The following is a 22,471-nucleotide window of genomic DNA, read 5'->3' as shown; positions in this document are numbered from 1 at the left end:
ACCTTAGTGAACAAACAGCATCATAAAGGCCAAGGAACACACCAGACAGGTGAGAAATAGTCGTGAAGAAATTTAAAGCAGAATTAGGTTATAAAAAATATCCCAAGCTTTGAACATCTCACAAAGCACTGTTCAATTCGTTGTCCGAAAACAGAAAGAGTATGACAACTGCAAATCTACCAAGACATGACAATCCACTTAAACTGACAGGCTGGGCAAGGAGAGCATTAATCAGAGAAGCAACCAAGAGGGCCATGGTAACTCTGGAGGAGCTGCAGAGATCCACAGCTCAGGTGGGTGAATCTGTCCACAGGACAACTATTATGCCACGTACACACGACCAGACTTTTCAACGGACTTGGTCCGGTGGACAATTCAATGGACTTTGCAGCTGAGGTCCGCCGGACTTTCAAACAAACGGACTTGGCCACAAACGATCACTCCAAAAGTCTGACGGATTCGAACGTGATGACGTAGAATAATGAAGTTCATAGCCAGTAGCCAATAGCTGCCCTAGCGTTGGTTTTAGTCCATCAGACTAGCACACAGACGACCGGATTTTTCAACCGGACTCGAGTCCGTTGGAAAGATTTGAAGCAAGTTTTATTTCTAGGTCTGCCGGACTTTTGGGAAGAAAAAGTCCGCTGGAGCCCACATACGATCGAATTGTCCGCCAAGTCCGCCAAAAAGGCCGGCCATGTGTACGTGGCATTAGTCATTTGCGAGAAGCCATGTGGGGGACACAGCAAACATGTGGAAGAAGGTGCTCTAGTCAGATGAGACCAAAATTTAACTTTTGGGCCTAAAAGCAAAATGCTATGTGTGGAGGAAAACTAACACTGCACATCACCCTGAACACACCATCCCCACCGTGAAACATGGTGGTGGCATCATCATGTTGTCGAGATGCTTTTCTTCAGCAGGGCAGGGAAGCTGGTCAGAGTTGATGGGAACATGGATGGAGCCAAATATAGGGCAAACTTAGAAGAAAACCTGTTAAAGTCTGCAAAAGTGTTGCGACTGGGGCGGAGGTTCACCTTCCAGCAGGACAACAAATCTGACAGAGCTTGAGCTATTTTGCAATGAAGAATAAGCAAAAATGTCACTCTCTACTGCAAAGCTAGTAGAGCTATACCCAAAAAGACTTGCAGCTGTAATTGCAGTGAAATGTGGTTCACATATTTATTTGTAAACAATTTTGAAAACGGTTTTCCTTCCACGTCACAATTATGTGCCACTTTGTGTTGGTCTATCACATAAAATCCCAATAAAATACATTTACGTTTTGGTTGTAACATGACAAAATGTGGAAAATGTCAAGGGGTATGAATACTTTTTCAAGGCACTGTAACTCTAAGGTAAAAATTGATCCATAGTTCTAAAGTGGACATAATCATAAATGAAAGATTGCGGTATAGGTCTTAAATAAACATTGCAGCATAGTTCTAAAGTGGGTATAGTTCTAAAGCAGGCATAGTTCTAAAGTGGGCACAGTTCGAATGTAAACCAAGAGACATAGTTTTAAAGAGGACATACTCCTAATGTAAACATTATCCATAGTTCTAAAGTGGACATAGCTCTAAAGTATACATTGCAGCATAGTTCTAAAATGGATACAGCTCTAAATTAAACATTGCAACATAGTCCTAAAGTAAACACTGTAGCATAGTTCTAAAGTAAACTTTGTGGCATAGATCCACATTGGAAATAGTTCAAAAGTATATACCGCGCCATAGTTCTAAAGTAGACATTGTTGCATAGTTCTAAAGAGGACATAGTTCAAAAGTAAACATTGTGGCATAGTTCTAAAGTAAACAATGTGGCAGCATAGTTCTAAAGTGCACATAGTTCTAAAATAAAGACTCTATGTCTCAGAGCAGGTAGAGAGTGAAATTGCATGGAGGAGGGGGCCCAATAATTTTTTTTCCCCAGGGTCCAATCAATATTAAAGGCGGCCCTTACTGCTACACTGGCAACATAGGGCATAACAGCCTCTGCAGTGGGTCCGGAGTGGCGGCAAAGATATTTGGCATTAGTTCACCTGTTTATTATTCGTGAAACGATGAACTTACCCATTAACAGCTCAACATTGTTTTCTACAAAAACCTGCTGCGCTGAATCCCTCTTGCTTGTCAATGGACACATTTTTAGCATAAAATCCTCATTTACATATGCCAATGCTGATCTTCTGCACACCTCTCGTAAACATTATAAATGTTGCAAAACATTTTTGTAAAAAGCAATAACTGAGATTTAATATTTTTGGATCTGAAATGTTAAAATCAACATGCTCAGGAAAAAGCTAGTCACAGACCTGTTCACATATAACGCTTGTTGCAGCATCAGGACCATCCAGCGCCACCCAGGACCTCTGCTGCTTTATCACATCCTGGTAGCAGAAATTAGACACCTCCAGCACCCATCCCACATGCAGTGCATAGTGCCAGAGTAACCCATCAGCAGGCATAAGGTGATGTGACTATTACTATGCAAATAGTGATTCAGAGAAAGTTTTCAGCTGCTAAATCATCAGCCTGGAGATAGCACTAAACTCTAGCTAATGCTGTCAGCTGCTCCTGCTGATGTTAGTTGGTTATTTGACTGAACCATACGTTCAGATGTAATCCTTGTTCACAGCCCACTACGGAGAGCATGTTATTCTACATACCTAACTAGTCTCATGGTTTGCTACTGTTGCATTTCGCAGTGAGCTTTTATTACTCATCGAGCATTAGTTAATAATGTTCTAGTGACGGCATGTAAATGAATATTCATAACAAAAGATGCAAACAGCCACATGTGAGCTATTGCTTTCTAGCAACTTTACTGTGTTTTTATTAAGCTACTATGGGTATCTGCCAAAAACTAAAGGTCAACAGTGTTAAACTGGTCATACACGTGGGGATAACCAGGAGAAATCACTTGATTTCCCCATCCATGTTAAATGGCGTGGGTAGACAAATCTGCAGTGCCGACTATTGTATTCTGACAGCTGGCACCTGCAGCTGTCAAAAGACCTGCACCTGAGTAACTGCAGGTGCCGTTCATCTGAGAATTTTGCACCCAGCTTCTTTGAAAAAAAGTTGGTTAAAAATTTTTATTTAGTCAAGCCAGGGGGGTATCGACAAATACATTTTGGCCAAAATTTTAATATTTTGTTAAAACAAATCTTACCATAAGAAGGTGAGTATTAATTATCTGATTATCTGGGCAATGTCTAGTCACAGGGTGCTTGGGAAGCTTCGTTCTTCAATCATACATACTCAGAGATTGCTATCATCAGGCATTTTCTTCCTAATAATACATCCAGTCCTCTTTTTTATAGGGGACAATCTTTCCCAAAACTCCTGCATCTCTGTCTCCCTCCAGTCTAGCTTTTTTCCTGATTTTTGCATGGCTGCGATCCATAAGAATATAGGTAATTTTCTCATAAGTTCCAAAACAACAGAAATGTATACTCTCAAACAATTAGTTGTTTGTGTGTAAAAAAAGAATTGTTTTTCAAATCTCTCAGAATTCAAGACAAAGTAACAAAAAAAAAGTGCAATGCACAGTGCCATATAGCTAGGTCTGTGCTACTGTATGTATGTAGTGGTCACCTTCTACTATATTAGTAGGTGAACCTGTTTATTGCAGTAGAGTTTACATTAAGTTCTTGTTATTTTACCACTATAACAACAATATATGTTAATCCTGTCCCTTCTGGTCTGGGATTCTATAGAGAGTTTTAGTGTAGGGCTTTATAACCTACATAGGCTAGAGCTAGGCTAGGCATCTGCCAGCCACTTGTTAGAGGTCCAGTTGAATGGCAAAATAGAAACTTCCAAGGACTAAGACACAAAGTAAATAGGCTGACTTTGAGTTCCAGTGCCACACTACAGTTTCGACTGGTGAGAATCTGCATTACAGGCTGGTTGGACAATGGTTGGAGAATCTTGCGTTACCGCTGATCCGGTCGTTAGGTCTCTGGCACAGACAAATACCCCAATAATCATCAGAGGCACCTGCAAGTGAACTATGCTGCAGTATTCATCTAGAACAGGGATATGCAATTAGCGGACCTCCAGCTGTTGCAAAACTACAAGTCCCATCATGCCTCTGCCTCTGAGTGTCATGCAAGTGGCTGTCAGAGTCTCACTATGCCTCATGGGATTTGTAGTTCTGAAACAGTTGGAGGTCCGCTAATTGCATATCCCTGATCTAGAAGCATCCTTTTTAATAACTACATATACCCGGGTATATGTGCACAATTCCACCAGAACTGTTGTTGGGCCCTTTGCTGATAATACCCGTTTGTACATTGGATGTATGTACTGCTATTAATCTACTCTTTATACACTGAGCAAAATTATAAACACACGGTCTGTGGTTGTGAGGCCGATTGGATGTACTGCCAAATTCTCTGAAACGCCTTTGGAGACGGCTCATGGTAGAGTAATGAACATTCAATTCAAGGGCAACAACTCTGGTGGACATTCCTGCAGTCAGCATGCCAATTGCACACTCCCTTAAAACTTGCAACATCTGTGGCATTGTGCTTTGTGATAAAACTGCACATTTTAGAGTGGCCTTTTATTGTAGCCAGCCTAAGGCACACCTGTGCAATAATCATGCTGTCTAATCAGCATCTTGATATGCCACACCTGTGAGGTGGATGGATTATCTTGGCAAATGAGAAGTGCTCACTAACACAGATTTAGACAGATTTGTGAACAATATTTGAGAGAAATAGGCCTTTTGTGTACATAAAAAAAGTCATAGATCTTTGAGTTCAGCTCATGATGAATAGGGGCAAACACAAAAGTGTTGCGTTTATCATTTTGCTCAGTGTATAAAGCTTACATTATTTCCATACTGGTGTGTATTTATATCCTTTTGGTTACTGTTATATGCTGGTTGCACCAGTTCCTCTGCTTTCCATTACTTTGGTTAGACTACTGGATAATTTCCCAGGAACGGAATCCCCTTGTCCCCCTTTATTATCAAAACCACTCTGTCACTTAGCAAAAGTTCTGGTTCTCTTATTTACCTACAGGTTTAGTGCAATATCCTGTTTGGGGAGGGCCATTTCTCACAACCCCCACCCTCCAAAAAGAGGACTACAATTAATTGTTGTAGAAAAGCGGACTGGTATCTGGTAGCTGATGAAAAGGTGTACTCAAATATAGTACCAGCAGGTTTAGAAGAGTTTTAAAGGATTACTTCTGTTACACAGCATTAATGGGGTCACATTATGCAATTAAGATTATAAAAATTGCTTTAATGAAAAATGAGTTTCATAACTTTATGCTTGCCCATTCAGGGAAAAGCAACAGGTTTTCTTTATTCTCTTCACTTGTTGCCAGCGCGCACTTACTTTCTCTTCACTCTGATTAGTATCAGGAGTTGAAGGAATACTCGGGGTACTTCTATTTTCAGCTTGTTCAGTTAAAGTGATTCAGAAGGTTAAATAAAAAATAAAAAGAAAGAAAAGAGGTTTTGCACAGAGTAGCCTTAATCATCTTCTTTTTGGGTATCCTGCTTGCGGCCCTGGCTCCTCCACCCTGCTGAGTGCCCCCATAGGAAGCCATAGGAAGCCTCTTCCTATGGGGACACTCAGGGCTGTCTTTAATATTGATTGGACCCTGGGCAAAACTTTTCTTGGGGCCCCCCATGCAGTTTTGCTCTCTGTCTGCTCTGAGACATACAATAAATAGAAGCTAGACTCAAAATCGTTTTACTGAATCGTATCAGGCAGCTATTGCGATTGGTTGCCAGAGGTTACAGTGTATCATTACAGCTCATTGACTGGTTGCTAGAGGGTACAGCACACATCACGGCTCACTGATTAGTTGCTAAAGCTTACAGCACATGATTTCTGCTTGTTGATTGGCTGCTAGACTGGGGATATGACCTCAGGGGGGCAAGATATACATATCAATGCCGCCGCTATTTACATATGAATGCCGGTAATTTACATGTAAACACAGGGTCTGCAGGTGAGTCATCTGTACACAACAAAAGGGTAGAGCTGGGCAGCATTAGTAGCAGCACTTCACACTGAGATATTGGGACACAGCACGGGACCAAAACCTCAAGGGACAATGGAATTTAAACCAGGATAGTTAGCAAGTATGAGGCAGTTGCTTTGGGCCCCACAACAATGACAGGGCCCAGGGCAGCTGCCCCTTTTGCCCTGCCTTAAAACGGCCCTGGGGGCACTCAGCAATATAACAGGTCACCAGATCCTGAGGCTGTATATATTTACAGCCCAAGGATGGGAAATGATTAGAGTGTATGTACCTAAAACCAAAAATGTTCTTTTTGGTTTTCAGCTGAGTAGGGGAGGTTTAAAATAACAAAGGTTACACAGAGAGAGCGAACCTTCCCATTTGGGACACAAACAGCAATAAAAACCTGCAAACAAGTGAACCTAGCACCAGACCCTCAGGTTGGGAGTGCACAGCTATTGGTGAGACTATTTATATAGGAAAATGCCAGCACCCAATTCAAAAGCTCAGCAATCTATTGAGGTCACATCAAAAGTACAGTGAATATAATATGTTTTAACTTCACCAACATTGATTCAGTGAAAAATGTCTCATAAAAATCAATGTGCTTCAATAAATTCACACATCAGGATGATGTTAGAAAAGAGGAAAATGTTATACTTACCTGACGGTAATTTACCTTTCCTGATTCAAAGCATGACAGCATATACGTATGGGCTCCACCCCTTGCCTATTCCAGGACTGGTTATACTATAAAAGTAAGTCTCCCTGCAGGCCCCATTCTTGTAACTTAGTATCCCCGCGAAGCCCTTTTGGGAGGGACCTATATGCTATCATGCTTTGCATCAGGAAAGGAAAATTACCATCAGGTAAGTATAAGATTTTCCTTTTTCCTGACACAGCTTGACAGCATATAAATATGGGATGCACCAACTCACCAGACAACAAGGGTGGGTAATGCTGACGTGTTTAAGTTGAGGATTGGATCTATCCCCACTAACGATTGAAATATATTGTAGCTAAGGCCACTGGGTCCACTTTAAAATGGGCCCCCAACGTGTTGAATGTAGACCAGGTCGTTGTTTACATATTAGTTCTGGAGGGACTCTTTTGGAGTTCTGGAGGGACTCTTTTGGGCCTGCCCAGGTCTTTTTCGGAATTGGTTAGCCAAGATATGCAACAGTTACTGGTTCCCAGAAATTGAGGACACGACTATCTATCCTTTAATGCCGTCTCTAGGCTTACTTGTATACAATTCAATCCTTACAATATGGAACACACAATGCCATCCTTTAAATTCTGTAGGGTTTCCCCTGCTCCAATGTACTTGAAGTTTTGGAGTAGGTGCCCTGACCTCCATAAGATTTCAAACACTAAAACACTAACATTAAATGTGAGACCTCCATTTGAGCCTTCACTTCTTGGTCTCCAGCATCTAGATATAACTTGTCTGACTTTGGAAGACACCGTTGGCCCTGCTGTATGAGGTATTGGATCTCAGAAAGGAGAATAGGAGGTTCTCGGATCTGAGACTGTACCCGCAGATATCATGACTTGCAAGCCACCGGGGAATTATTGTCCTCATCACCACTGAATGACTGCAGATCCTGAAGATAAGGATCCTGGAGACTATTAGGTTTGTTGAATATACATATTACTAATCTGCAGACCCAGCTGGATGTCAGAAGTTTCACTGCTTCCCCCTCTGGAAAGCCACCAAGATTACTGTCAGATCAATATCTTGATTGCTCTATTTGTTGCCGAACCCTTGAATGCTTTGTTGGTTTGGAGAACATCCCTTGACATCCAACGGTTTACTACCTTGTGCCATCTGGCAGGAAGTTCTAGGAACCCAAACCTAAAGGGCTGGCAGACCTGACTGGGAGATACCTCTGACAGAAGTTGACTAGTCTTGCATTCCTTTGACAACGAAGATAGGACTTCCCCATTTTGCTGAGTCTTTGCAGCATAGCTGAGGCTCTATTTGATGCGTTTTCGGAAGGAATTCGGTCTGTGACCACTGCAACTCTGACTATTGACATCTTGTCCTCCGTTGGCGTGAATACCCAACAAATAATAGATTGTGATGACTGGTATGCCTAGTAGCTGATAAGCTGAAAGAATAGCTAGTTTAGCTACCTCCAAAAGGGGACTTGTCTCCTCTGTGGAGTCACTGCTCCTGGTGCAGGAAGAAAATCTTCCCTTACTACAAAAAGCCAGGTAATACCATTGTCAACCTTTCATTGGGCCCTTCGGACCACATAGGTTACTACAGGCTATTTCCTTACCCTTTTGCGACTGTGGGATGCAACCGACTACAACTATAGACAGGCCAGAAAATTGCATGTGTAACATATGCTTGCAGCAGTAACTGAATACTATAGATTTGTGCACCATGTGGTGCCTTACCACCTGCATGCTTCCTGGTCCAACCAGAAGGCCAATGAGTGTCCATCCATTGAGTCACAATGAAGGAGCAATCTCTAGAGACCAGATACCATCGCCCCCCTTATCCTGGATCTTGAGGGGGAATATAGGCATTCGTGACTGCCTGTACAGTGAAAATCTTTGTCACAGGAGAGGCTTGAACCTGTGCAGCTTGGCCTAGATAAATCCAGCAAGGTGAGGGAAAAGAAAAATCCTGCTTTCAGCAGTAGCATAACCAGCTGTAGCAGTGAGGAAAAAAAAAGAGAATGTGGCCTGCAGGGAGGAGACTTACTTTTATAGTATAACTGGTCCTGGAATAAGGCAGGGGTTGGAGCCTACCGATATGTACATGCTGTCATGCTGTGTCAGGAAAGAATGGTCAGGATCTAAACATGCTGCAAATAAATCTAGCGTCAATCCATCTGGTGGAGGTGGAACACATTTAGTTCACTATACTTTTGCTGTGACCGCAGTAAATTGCTGAGGTTTCGCATAGTGCTGGCCTTTTCAATTTTTTTGAACCAATAAAAACATGATAGTGGTTCTAGCCCTTCCGTACTCTGTACATAACAAAAAATAAGTTTTGACTATGCATCGACTTTGACTTTGAAGAAGTGCCAACAAGGGCGATGTAGGTCGACAAATGCTGTTCCTCCTGTTAGAAAGATACAGACACGCATTTTACCTATCAGCAATAATAAACACAAGTCATCTGTCTATAACGGTTTATCTCTGCACGTTTTTGAATCCCACAGCAGCAACCATGTATAATTATGTAGGGCTCACTCTAATACATTTTGCTTCGGGCTGGCAAAATTCACAGCAAAGTGGCCAGCCGCAACAAACTGAGAAGTGCCAGACCTTGTTAAGAAAAGAAGGAATTAGTGATTTTCTTACTTTCTTCGAAGCCAGGATTTCACGCACCTCTTGCTGGAAATCGATAAAGCGATCATGGTAGATGGCCATGCACCACGCTTCCATGAAGTAGCTGTTGTTAGAGGAAGAAAAAATTGAGTTATCCAGTGAACCTCTCATTAACAGCTAATAAAGTATTTACCTGTTTTTTTTTCCCCCCCCTTGTTTAGCTTTCGTAATTTATAGCTCAGGGCCCATCAGGATCGTTTGTTCATAAAATGCCTCCCCATAACAGCATGGTCAATCAATTTTTTTAATGGATGTTCCTGATGTACAGCCAGCTCTGGTAATTACATTTAAAGTGGCTTAATTCAGAGCTGTGGCAAGGCCCAGTGAAGAATCCTGATTTTATCAGAATTTAAAAGGCTGCAGACCTGTGAGGGACCATGACTCCATTATCCGGCCTCATTTGAGAAAAGCAGATTGTAGGATTAACTGAACTGGTGCATAAACAAATTAAATTTGTGTAGACAATGACACAAATGTTGTTCAGCATTAAGGTCTAAGGATTAATACATGACAGGAAAACAGGCCATCGCAGTGTTGCAGTGCGCTGACTAGACCACTACTTTAATGCCCAAAGTTCTTGTTTTGTCCTAGCAAGCCTCTTTATAAGCATTATAATTCATGTATAAACATGTGTGCCTTTCACTTCATAACTATAAGTTTTGTCTAAGGGTCATACATTCTGCTCAACTCTGATAGTGGAATATTAATGGAACGCTGGTGTGCAAACATGAAGCATGCATCTTCTGCTTTAAATGACTGCAATTTTGTTTCTCTGTTAATGGAAAAATGTTATATCAGGATTCAGTACAATGCTCACAAACAGTTTTATTATTTTATAAAACACCCCCTGTGTTATTGTTCCCTGTAATTTATACTCTGTATTTACATCAAAACATGCTGTTTACATTGTCTGACAACTGTCAAACTGCCACATTAGGCCACACCCACTGCTACATCTGACCACAGCAAGCTCACCCATTCCAGACAAAACCCTATTCATTTTGGGCAGTTACCCTAATGTGGGAGGTGCTTGTAAAGGTGGGAGTGCATTATTTTTACTACAGGCGGAGTCAAATTTTTTCTTGAATTCATCTTAGGCACATCTGTTCATCATTGTGTTTTAGGGCCAGTTCCCACCAGAACGCGTTGCGGGAAACCCATGTTCTGTGCACGTTTCCTACACCGTGGTCAAAAAGCACTGCAGTGCAGTGGGTGTCAATGTTAGCCTAAAGTGGTTGTAAACCCTCCCCCACAACTTTGTCCTATGTAAATCAGCATAAAAAAACCCTAATGAACACTGCTTGTAGATATCTCCTTACTTGCTTAGTATTGTTGTAATCCTTTTTGTTCTTTAGAATGACATCACTAAGCATGCCCAGATTTCCCCTGATTTACGGCACACTCTCTATGTCTTATCTATCTGTTATTGGGACTTCCTACGGCACACAGCACTGAACTCCCAGGAGGCTGCTAATCACTCAGAGCTTCCTTCTACACACCATGTGACCATGTGACCTCACATACAGTGTAAAGCACGGCATGGGACAGCATTACTGCAGTCTTATCAGCTGAAGCTGATAGGACTCATACAGGCAAACACTAGGTAATCAGCACAAGTAAATACTATGAAATAAAACAAGTCAGCTATGAACAGGGAAGCAGGGTTGCCATAGAAACTTTGGATTGAGAAAGAGGCTTGGTTAACAGTACAGGAAGTGCTCATGTAAGGGCGGAAATACACTCCACTGTGGACTTAGAAAACAATACTTAAGATGGTGCCGGCTAACCCCTGGAAGCAAGATTTTTAAAGTTTCTTTAAACAGTAAGTAATATGCGATTTGGGCTGGATTACAGTGGCTATAGTTTGATAATTACTTATTATAATGGACTAAATGAAAAGAAGCATCAGAGTGGGAGAGTTTACTTCCTCTTTAAAAGAGAAGCATGTTTTTATTTTTTTTGTTTTGATTCTTATATAAAAATCATACTTACCTGCAGATGGTGTATTGGTCATCAGTATCGGTATCAGGCATCGGTCTGATGCTGCATCTGTCCCCCAACAGCTGATTGCTTGGTTCTCAGAGCTCCCCGAGCAGAGAACTGCTGACTGTCAGTCAGCAGCTCTCTGCTCTGCCGCCCCGTGCTCACTGGAGCGTTGGTCTGTGGAGGGGGTGGGATTGGCCGTCTCAGGTTCTCAGCGGCTCACTGAGAGGCTGAGCCGGGTGCCTGGCCAGGCATGTGGGCGGATCCCGACTTCATTGTTGCGATCTTGCTTGAGCCTGAACCGGCTCTGTGACGAGTCATAGGAGTGCAGAACGAACCGTGCTCCTGTGATCCACAGGATTAAGGCCCGTACACACAATCCGAATATCGTACAATCTTTTTCACTTAATAGTTGCAAGTAGAAATGAAATAGGTAAATAGATAATAAATAAAATAAAAAATAAAATAAAGTCACGAAAATTCTCGTATGTCAGAAAAAAAAAAAAATCAGGAGTAGTGTCATATGTTGTAATGTATTTGTACTGTATTTTCGGGCGACAACTATACTGACTAAATGAAAATCGCACAATCTGGTATCGTACGAGGAAAACTTTTGTGCTTGTCCGATCGAATATTATTGGATGAACTGTCATGATCGGCTGTCGAAAGTAGTGTACATATGATCCGAAAATCGTACGATTCGTCCTCGGACGACAGTTTTCGTACGATATTCGGATTGTGTGTATGGGCCATAAGTACAGCCAAAATAGCTTTGGCTGTACTCCTTTAATGACATCTAAAAAGCATTGTGTTTGTGTGCACGAGATCACATGGTATAGTAGTAAAATATCGTCCAGTTGCTGTGCGTTTTTTAAAGTAGTGTATGCGCTACTCTTTGTGCAGTTCTGTGCGATTTCAGTCTATTAAAAATGGATGAAAACCCCTCCCACCATCACTAGCAATATCAAGCAGAGGAGGAATGGGGGGGGGGAAGTAGAGACCACAATTGCATCTAAATGAACCTTCATGGTTACCAACCTCATCACTACAAGTCAGTTGTCCTGAACAGCACCTGCCACACTAGTCTCTTGCTGTTCCACCTACATCTGCAGAGTTTCACCACAAGTACCAGCCAGCCTGCTCTGTTTTCAGTCCTGCTCAATGATTTTTCTTATTTGGGATCCACTTGTTTGGATGCTGAGAGAGAGGAGTCCTTTGAACACTCCAGTATACCTCCTATGACGGGTCCCTATTCCATCCTATGTCGGTGACTTATGCTGGGGATTAGTACATCAAGCCTGTTTGACCCTCTGCAATAAAGGGTCCAGGCTCTTTGGTAAGAGTCTATCTTGTTCTGTGGTGGGGGTATTTTTACTTGGTGGAGGAATTTGGCTATTTTTTACATCATTGTATGGTGTCAGACATCTGACTATTTAGTCCAGGGATCTTCAAACTACGACCCTCCAGCTGTTGCGGAACTACACTTCCCATGAGGCATTGTAAAACTGACATTCACAGACATGACTAGGCATGATGGGAATTGTAGTTCCTGAACAACTGGAGGGCCATAGTTAATAGACCCCTGATTCAGTCCATCTGAATTGATAACTTTGGACTTCTTATATTCAACATTATTTATTTATTTTCTTATGTTATTAGCGCAACACATTTATTGTTATTCAATTATTGTGAAAATATCTCACATAAGTGGTGCTGCTTTTTTGTTTCACTGTTTTTGTATGCATATTACATTTTTTTACAAGCGCAGTATTATTTTGGATTTTTGTCATTAAAATGAATGAGCTGAAATTACACACTGCACCTGAATCGCATATGATTTCCACAGGAACACACAGCGCATTCCTGTGCAATTCATGGTGTGAATTGACCATCTGTTTGGTTTCACATAATTTACAGCAAGAAATACCCTGTTTCCCGAAAAATAAGACCTAGCGTGATTGTCGGTGATGGCTGCAATATAAGCCCTACCCCCCAAATAAGCCCTGACCACCATACTAGGTCTTATTTTCGGGGAAACAGGGTATATTATCCAATATATAAGGCTTGTAGGTCAACAAGAGCTATTCTTTCTGTAAGCAACAATGTACACAAACAATTACATGTCCCGGATTTCAGGGCAACATGGTGATTGAATTATGGAAATAAACAGAGTGGTTTCACAAATTTTCACACTTCCTCTCATGGTCTTGGACGATCAACATCGTCCTTACTACATTCCATGGCGATTGGAGTAAAGAAGAAGTATCAACTGCCTCAAAATTCTTCTTGAATCCTCTAGGGCAGGGGGGTCTCCAATCCCTGGACAGAAGGTGATACTTCTTTCTGGGCCATAGTCACTGATCACCTCCTCCTGGTACCGGTCCATTGCCTGGGGGTTGGAGACCCCCTGCCCTAGGGGATTTAAGAAAGATTCTGAGGCAGTGTTGATACTTCTTTAATCACTCAACTCCTGCTGTGGGTCCATGCCACTTAGCCTGTGTGTTCTCTCCCAGGTCTCCTGCCACACCACTGATATCATCCTATCAGCAGAGCAGGGGGCGGGAGGGGCTGCAGATTTGGACAGAGAGTGGGAGTCTTTTCATATTAATAAGTGAGTAATCACCTTCTTGTAACCATAAATTGGGCAGCTCCTGCTCTCCGTTGGGCAGCTTCTTGCAGTCATAGCTCCCCTTTCCTCTCTTAAATCACAGTGCCCCCTTTAAATCTCTGCCTCCCCTACACAGTGCTACCTTTGGCAGGGAAGAGGCAGTTATCAGCCTGTGCATTCTCTCCTGGGTCGCCACGTTTTCATCCTATCAGCAGGGCAAGGGGCGGGAGAGACGGGAGAGAACACACAGACTGATAACTGCCTCTGCCCTACCAAAGGTAGGACTGTGCAAGGGAGGCTGAGATTGAAAGGGGGCACTGTGATGTAAGAGAGAAATAGGGAGCCCTGACTGCAAGAGACACTGTAATGGGGGATCTGTGATTGCAAGGGGCACTGTAATGTAAAAAGGGAAAATGATATAAAGGGGACTGCACTGTAAAGGGGCACTGTAATAATTACAACACCCCTTAACAGTGCAGTTCCCTTTATGTTACAGTGCCCCTTTACAGTGTAGTCCCCTTTACATGAATGTAAAGAAGACCGCACTGTAAAGGGGCATTGTGATGTAAAGGGGACTGCACTGTAAAGGGCACTGTGATGTAAAGGGGACTGTATTGTAAAGGGGGGTTGTTATGTGAAGGGGAGCTGAGGACACTCTGGGACTGCTTTAAAGGGGGAACTGTGATAAGGGGGTGGGGGCTGTGCTGTAAAAAGGGGGGTTGTGATGTGAAGGGGGTTGAGGACCAACTCCAAGTCCCTGTAAAAAGGGACTGCTGCCCCACATATTATATATATATATATATATATATATATATATATATATATATATATATATATATATATACATAAAACAACATTTTCTACATTTGCTCTTTTCACTTTCCAGGGCTTCCCCCAAATTTCTCTTCAGTCCAGTGCTGGCGGCTCTCTCTGGGCAGAATGACACTCGAGCCATTCTGCCAACTTCCTGTAAACAAAGTTAGTCGTTGGGGGGGGGGGGGGGGTCTAATCATGCAGGCTAGGACCACAGTACTCTAGGACTGAGAGACACTCACACACCATTATGTCCTGGCACAATGCCTGTGCCACCAAAAGAAGAAGAAGCTGCTGTGATGTCACTGGACCAGGTCGAGGACTGCAGAAAAAGACTGCAGTATGTGGGTAGGTAAAGTTTTTTTTTGGGGGGGGGGAGGTTGAAATGCACAGAGCTTTCCTTAAAAGTTAGGACAAAATATGAGGTATTGCATGGGAATACTTCATATTTACCTTTACAGCAGTTCAAGGCATCTTTTCATCCTCTTTACAGTTGTTGCTGGATGGGAGGTGGGGGAAACCTCTAAATGAGGACGTCGTACAGACTGCTGTAAATTTGGGCTCTACCCTTCTTACTACCTGTTGTGATGCAGTTAGAAACTAAAGACAAAACTCTCAAAGGGGGGGGGGGGGTTCTGTAGTCCTGTCCAATTCTTCTCCTCCATAGATACAGTGCGGTAAGTGAGCATCGTCACCATACAGGACAGAAAGTGTTGCTGGCAGGATCATCAGGTGTAAATAAAGGGTAAAGAAGCCTGAAAAAAGGAAAAAAAACACAGCCACCACATCTAAGGAACAGTAAGCTGAAACATTTTGTTCTTTAAATCAGTGAATTTTGTACACTTGTTCCAAAAATGTTGAATGCAGAGGATGAGCATGATAGATTTCAGAAGGATGTTAACAAGTGCAGTGCAGTTTACATAGTCCTCCCACAATTTTTCTCCAGGGCTGTCTTTAATTTAAATTTCCACAATCAATACAGTCATAATTAGATGGATTACAACAAGACTAAAGCCGGCCATAGATGGATCAAAATGTATCCGGTTCAGCAAGGACTGGCCAAATGTTTGATTAATTTCTGAGCAGGTTGGTTATACAGTTGATCTCTCGCCTGTTTTTTTTTTTTTTTTTCACCAGATCAGTGCCACCAGGTATAGTCAGGAACACGATCATTGTATTTTGCCATGGGAAAGGCTCCCTCCGGCAGAACAGAATAGCGGTGCGGGAGTGATTCGCACATCAACATCGAATGTGTGGATGGGGTAATCGGCAGATTTTTTGGGTTCAACCAGAAAAAATGTATAATGTATGGCCTGCCTAAGCCCCTGTACACACGGTCGGAGATTTCCACAACCAAATCCGTCGGATTTTGTCTGTCAGATTTAGTCTGACGGATTGTGTCCGAAACTGTTGCATACGCATGGTCGGACTAGGTTGTCGAAAAATCCGATCTTTCAGAACGTGATGATGTAATTTCGTTACGAAGGGACTAGATTCAGGCTAGTAGCCAATAGCTTTGATGTAGGAATTTGATCTGAGCATGCGTGGCACTTGGTCCGATCAAAATTCTCTACACATGATCGGATTACGTCCGACCGGCCCAGTTGGTCGGGAAATATTTCCAACATGTTGGAAAATTGGGTCCGACGGAGATTCGGACGGAATAAGTCGGATGCATACCACACACAGTCTGATTATCCGACGACACTGTCCGATAAGACGCATTCCGACGGATTCTCCGACCGTGTGTACGCGGCATTAGAGCTCTCTACTGCAAAAAAGTTTTCAATCAAAAACATACTGAATAGAAATGTTGTCTTTGCAATATTATATTCCGTACAGCAATTAAATATTTCCTTTAGTATATAAGAGGATAAATTAATTCTGATTAGCTGAATTAAATTATTCTGAATTGGCCCAGGCCATCAATTTGTAGAGCAGACATGTTTAATGAGGTTTTCTGTTTCTAGACCTGGAGCTGATTTTTTTTTTCTTTGGCATCTTTAGAAGGTAATTCTAACAAAACTTCTACTCAAACAGATCTGTCTATTTAACACTGAACATCACACAAATCACTAAATACAACATTAAAGGGCATATACTGTACTTATCTGCAAAGACTTTCTAATTAGGTTTAACCTGCCATGTGATCCAAAGAGCATAGCAATGTCCTACTGGTTTTGTAAACTACGCAGCAGTTGAGAAATATAGACTGATCTAGGACCCGGCCTAGCCCGGGATGACAAGGAAGGAGCAGCAGTACATTGATAAGGTCATCATTCTGCTCTCTCCCACTCACATCAAAACATACATAATCAGAGGTGTTCTACTTAAAGCTAACCTTCAGGCAAACTGTTAAAACATCGATAAAATATATCTAGGGAGCTGTTTTACCGGCCAAAGTATCATGTCTGTCCATTGAATTCTAGATGTCCTGTCACACTGGGGAGGAGACCTTATATTTCGCTCCTGAAGTTTAGAGGGCTCCTCCCCACGCCCTGCCCTGTGACTGAACAGTGAAAGGAGAAGCAGCACACTGTTGAGCTTTTCTCCATGCCTGCTCTTTACTTCTATCTGTCTGCTCCTTGGACTTAAAGTATAACTAAAGGCAAATCTTTTTGTTTTGTTTTGGACAGAGTGGAGATGGATTACTGTAGAACACCTGTCAGTTTTTATTTTTGTCTGTTCCCCGTTAGATCCACCCTCTCTATTTGTCTTGTTTATCATTTTTATTGAAGTGAAAGTAAAAGAAAATTCCACAGAAGAGTAATAGAAGGAAAATCTTCCAATGGGGACACTAGTTCTGAAGACCTGGGGGTCCCCAAGGCATTTCCATAGTTTTCAGGGATTTCCTCTGACTTCCTGTTTGGCTATGGGACAGGAAGTGAATGGAAATCTCCACAATGGGACACAGACTGCTACAAAAATCTGACAGGGGTTATAACCCTCCCATTTGAAATTCCTGCATGCGCAGTGCCCTCTGTCTCTTCCTGTGTTGCAGCAGCGGCTAAGCTCAGCATTGTGTGATAGAGTAGGAGATTGCACTGTGCATGAGCAGGTTTTGAAGCCAATGGAGCATTCTTTTCAGCAACCAATGTCACTGCAAAAATTGACATCTAGGAAGGACAAGGAGAGTTTTTAACACTAGGAGTTTTACTGACAGGTTTGAGAGAGGCCATGCATGGTATGAATTCATAACACCTGCCAGTAGCCCTTGTGTCTAAATTTGCTGACACATTTAACGCTACCCCCTCCACCCCCCCAACTGACAACTGCCCCTGTGCAACTTCATCCATAGTGGGGGTACTTTAATACAGGAGGTGTGTACCTGGCCAGATCACCAGGTGAAAAGCCAAAGAAAATAAAACGAATGCAGCCATCACATCTAATGATCGGGAAGCTGTGATGTATTACATTTTTCATTTTGGGTTTAACCCCTTCACGCCATCGGTACACAAATATGTGGCCCCAATGGATTGGGCTTTTTTCCGTGGGGCCAAATATTTGCAAATCCCCCTTTGCGCTGAAAGCGCGCCGCATCGCGCACTCTCAGCACAGAGACCGGGGTCTCACCATGAGCCCTGGGCCACATTCTAACGATCAGGACCCGGAAAGTCTGATTCCCGGACACCTGATCGCTGTGATAGCCTCTGATTGGCTATCCCAGTGATCATTCACCGTGAAACTCACCCCATGTTTTCTGCCTCTGTGAATGGACAAGACAGATACATTGTATCTTTCTCTAGCCTTGCAGACATAGAAGAAAAAAAATGTGTGTGTAGAAAAAAAAAAAATAATAATTAAAAATAATACAACAAACACATTTTTTTTCTAATTCCTCCGCTCCTCAAGGTTGCTATATGGCAGTGATGGCGAACCTTGGCACCCCAGATGTTTTGGAACTACATTTCCCATGATGCTCAACTACACTGCAGAGTGCATGAGCATTATGGGAAATGTAGTTCCAAAACATCTGGGTTGCCAAGGTTCGCCATCACTGCTATATGGAATAGAATCCCTTTCTTTTTTTGTTTCTGTCTTTTGTTTGTAAACAGTTTTCTGAACAGGAGATTTTATTGGTTTTAAGTTGCAACAGTTGAGTCATATTTTAATGAGATGCCGATGTGATTTATGTGTTATAAATGTGCTTGTAGTTTTTTACAACTTCTGTGGTTTTGACAAAGCACTTCTATAGTGTGAAACACGTCAACCTACCTGCATTTCCCCTGCCTTTACCCATACAGTGCTTTTAATATTTATGCTACAATAAAAACGTTATACGTTACTTTCTGTGTCGGTGTGCTGTCGTTCCGAAGATTCTCTGTTCCAGCCCCAGGGTTGGTGTTTGGGTCAAAGGTCAGAGTCAGTATTTTTTGGACAGGATTTTATTTTTATTTTTTTTTATTATTATCAGTGTGAGCGTGTTTTGGGTAGGATAAGAAAAAGGAAAATGTGCACTATTGTTTCTGGGCTGTACTACGGGTACAAACAACAACTAACATACAATTTATTTTGGCTAGTTCTTTGGTGGTAGGTTATGGTGGTAGCAAGTAGACATGTGCATTCATTTTCATCCGAATTTCAGGTATTTTCGTTATCGTTTTGACAAACGATAACGAAAGCACAGAATCCGAGAAACGAAACATCCAACATAAATGCTTTATTTTTGTTTTTGTTTTGACACAGTTCGATACACATAGGAGATTCGACGTGACTCTAAGGGCCGGTTCACACAGCGAGGCGCGGCGAGGCGTCTCCGACTTGCCTCGCCGCGACCTGCGGGGACCTCAGCGGCGACTTGCAGAGGACTTCTGTATAGAAGTCAATGCAAGTCGCCCCCGAAGTCACCCCGAAGTAGTACAGGAACCTTTTTTCTGAGTCGGAGCGACTCGAGTCGCTCCTCTCAGAACGGTTCCATTGTACAGAACGGGGGCGACTTGCGGGAGCGAGGCGAGGCGAGCCTTGTCGCCTCGCATCGCCTCGCTGTGTGAACCGGCCCTAAAGGCCCGTACACATGGTCGGACTTTTTGACAACAAACATGCAAATTAGCTGTTTTGGAGCAACATCCGACTGTGTGTACGCTCCATCGGACAAACTTTTTCTGTTTTCATCGGACTTTTGTTGGCTGTGCGAACGGACAAACTTTCTGGCAACAAAAGTCCGATGGAGCAAAGTCCGACCGTGTGTACGCAAAAGGATCGGACTTTTGTACAAGGTACAAACACGCATGCTCAGAACCAATGCAAAAGATCAGACTACAATACAGAAGTTGACCAAAGGTGGCGCTGGAGTCATTGAACGTCCTCTTTTGAAGTGGCGTCAGTACGTTGTGACGTCACTACGTTCGTGTTTGTTGTCAAAAAGTCCGACCGTGTGTATGCAATACAAACTTGTGGACCACGCCCTTTGTACAAAAGTCCACGGAAAAGTTTGTACAAACTCTGACCGTGTGTATGAGGCTTTACAATAACAATCTATGTCTATTGAACTTGTATCATAACAGTCCATCCATTCACACAGGGGCAACACGACTTCCAGCGCGACTTTGGGAGACAACTTGGACACGACTTGAGTGTGAATCACAGCCCAACTTACAACACGATGTAATGTAAAAAAAAGAAAAAAAAAAGGGCATGGGTTCCCTTTCAAGAGCATACCAGGCTTCGGGTCTGGCATGGATTTTAAGGGGAACCTTGCGCCAAAAAAAAAAAATGGCATGGGGGTCCCCCTCAAAATCCATACCAGGCCATTCAGGTCTGGCATGGATTTTAAGGGGAACCACGTGCCAAAAAAAAAAATTGCATGGGGGTCCCCCTCAAAATCCATACCAGACCCTTGTCAGAGCATGCAGAGGGGGGACGAGAGAGCGCCACCCCCCCCTCCTGAACCGTACCAGGCCACATGCCCTCAACATTGGGAGGGTGCTTTGAGGTAGCCCCTCAAAGCACCTTGTCCCCACGTTGATGAGAATTTTTTTTTTTTTACTATTTTGGGCCAGTTTTCCTTAGATATTAAAAAAATCAGGAGATATCCATTACCATTTACCACCAAATGAAAGCCCAATTTGTTCTGAAAAAAAAAAAAACAAGGTATAATTTACCTGGGTTCACAAAACAGTTGTGATAATATGTACAGATTCACTAACACATGGGAAAGTTGGAAAATTGGGCTTAGACATTAACCGATTGCTGACCAGCGCATGGCAATGTACGTCGGCACAATGGCATGGAATTGTGTGTGTGTGTGTGTGTGTGTGTGCCCACCGCGCACTCCGTGATCGTGCCCGCGCGTCCCGCGGGCTCGATGTCCGCCGGTGTCCCGTGATCGTGTCACAGAGCGGCAGAACGGGGTGATCTCTGTCATCTTGTAGTGAGCCCACCCCCCCTACAGTTAGAATCACTCCGTAGGACACACTTAACCCCTTGATCGCCCCCTAGTGTTCAACCCCTTCCCTGCCAGTGTCATTTACACAGTAATCAGTGCATTTTTATAGCACTGATCGATGTATAAATGACAATGGTCCCAAAATAGTGTCCGATGTGTCTGCCAAAATGTCGCAGTTACGATAAAAAAACGCAGATCACCGCCTTTACTAATTAAAAAAAAAAATGCCATAAATCTATCCCCTATTTTGTAGACACTATAAATTTTGCGTGAACCAATCAATATACGCTTATTGCGATTTTTTTTTTTTTTTTACCACAAATATGTAGAGGAATACATATCGGCCTAAAATGAGAAAGACATTTTTTTTTAAATATTTTTTAGGGATATTTATTATAGCAAAAAGTTAAAAATATTGCTTTTTTTTTCAAAATTGTTGCTCTTTTTTTGTTTATAATGCAAAAATTAAAAATGGCAGAGGTGATCAAATACCACCAAAAGAAAGCTCCATTTGTGGGAAAAAGAGAACGTCAATTTTGTTTGGGTGCAACGTTGCACGACCGCGCAATTGTCAGTTAAAGCAACGCAGTGCCGTATCACAAAAAGTGCTCTGGTCAGGAAGGGGGTATATTCTTCTGGGGCTGAAGTGGTTAAGATTTGTTTTACCCTTAGGCGCAAAGGGATTAATACTGCTTTAAGTGATCGGGTTTATATGTACTTTATCAGTTTTTCCATCACATTAATAAATCAGGAAAACATTGCATTTCGTTTTATTTAGTGAGGGCAGCACCTTTTTATTTTAAGAAAAAAAAAACTCAAACGTGCTTCTAAATTACGCATTGAGTTTTTAGAAAACAAATTTGCATTCAGTATGGATGGAGATATAACAAGGGTAAAATATCTATACAAAATTTCCAGTGATGAATATCATAGTGTTAGAGAATTATCTGCTCATCTCTTTACTCACCTCTTACTACATCACGGCCTTTTTCCATTATACCCTTCAGGTTTAAAATAGCCCTTACCCTATTGATAGATAACACTTCTCTGCATTCAAAGCTCCAACACAGACAGGTGTTGTGGAAGGGCAGGTGTGCTGAAAATGAACCTGTACTTTAGCTTCAATTACATCTGTAAATCGGACCTCGGTGGTGTACACAACATTCACAGAAGAAAGCAAACACGCTGGAACCCGGCTCCAGTTACCTTGTCTTTTATACTCCTCAATCTCTAAATTCATGTATATAATCCGCAAGTCTCGTTTGTAGGCATACATCACATATTCTAAAACTAATTTAGTTAAAGGGGCCTTACAAGGCTGGAAATCAGAGGAATTATTAC

The 22,471-nt window shown here is 42.4% G+C and overlaps 1 protein-coding gene across 2 annotated transcripts in view; it reads right to left on the bottom strand.

Moving 5' to 3' along the window:
• Window positions 1-22,471, bottom strand: part of CFAP61 (cilia and flagella associated protein 61) — a 460,443-nt gene that overhangs the window by 23,626 nt on the left and 414,346 nt on the right. For both annotated transcript variants that reach the window (XM_077486014.1, XM_077486015.1), the window contains exon 26: window positions 9,315-9,405. In XM_077486014.1, coding sequence (XP_077342140.1) covers window positions 9,315-9,405 — 91 coding nt within the window. The remainder of the gene's footprint in view (window positions 1-9,314; window positions 9,406-22,471) is intronic.

The sequence above is a fragment of the Lithobates pipiens genome, unplaced genomic scaffold (genome assembly GCF_037356315.1).
Source record: "Lithobates pipiens isolate NorthernLeopardFrog02 unplaced genomic scaffold, aLitPip1_a1.2 Scaffold_18, whole genome shotgun sequence".
NCBI lineage: Eukaryota > Metazoa > Chordata > Amphibia > Anura > Ranidae > Lithobates > Lithobates pipiens.
The sequence above is the reverse complement of the archived record's forward strand: the minus strand, read 5'-3'. Positions and strand labels throughout refer to the sequence as shown.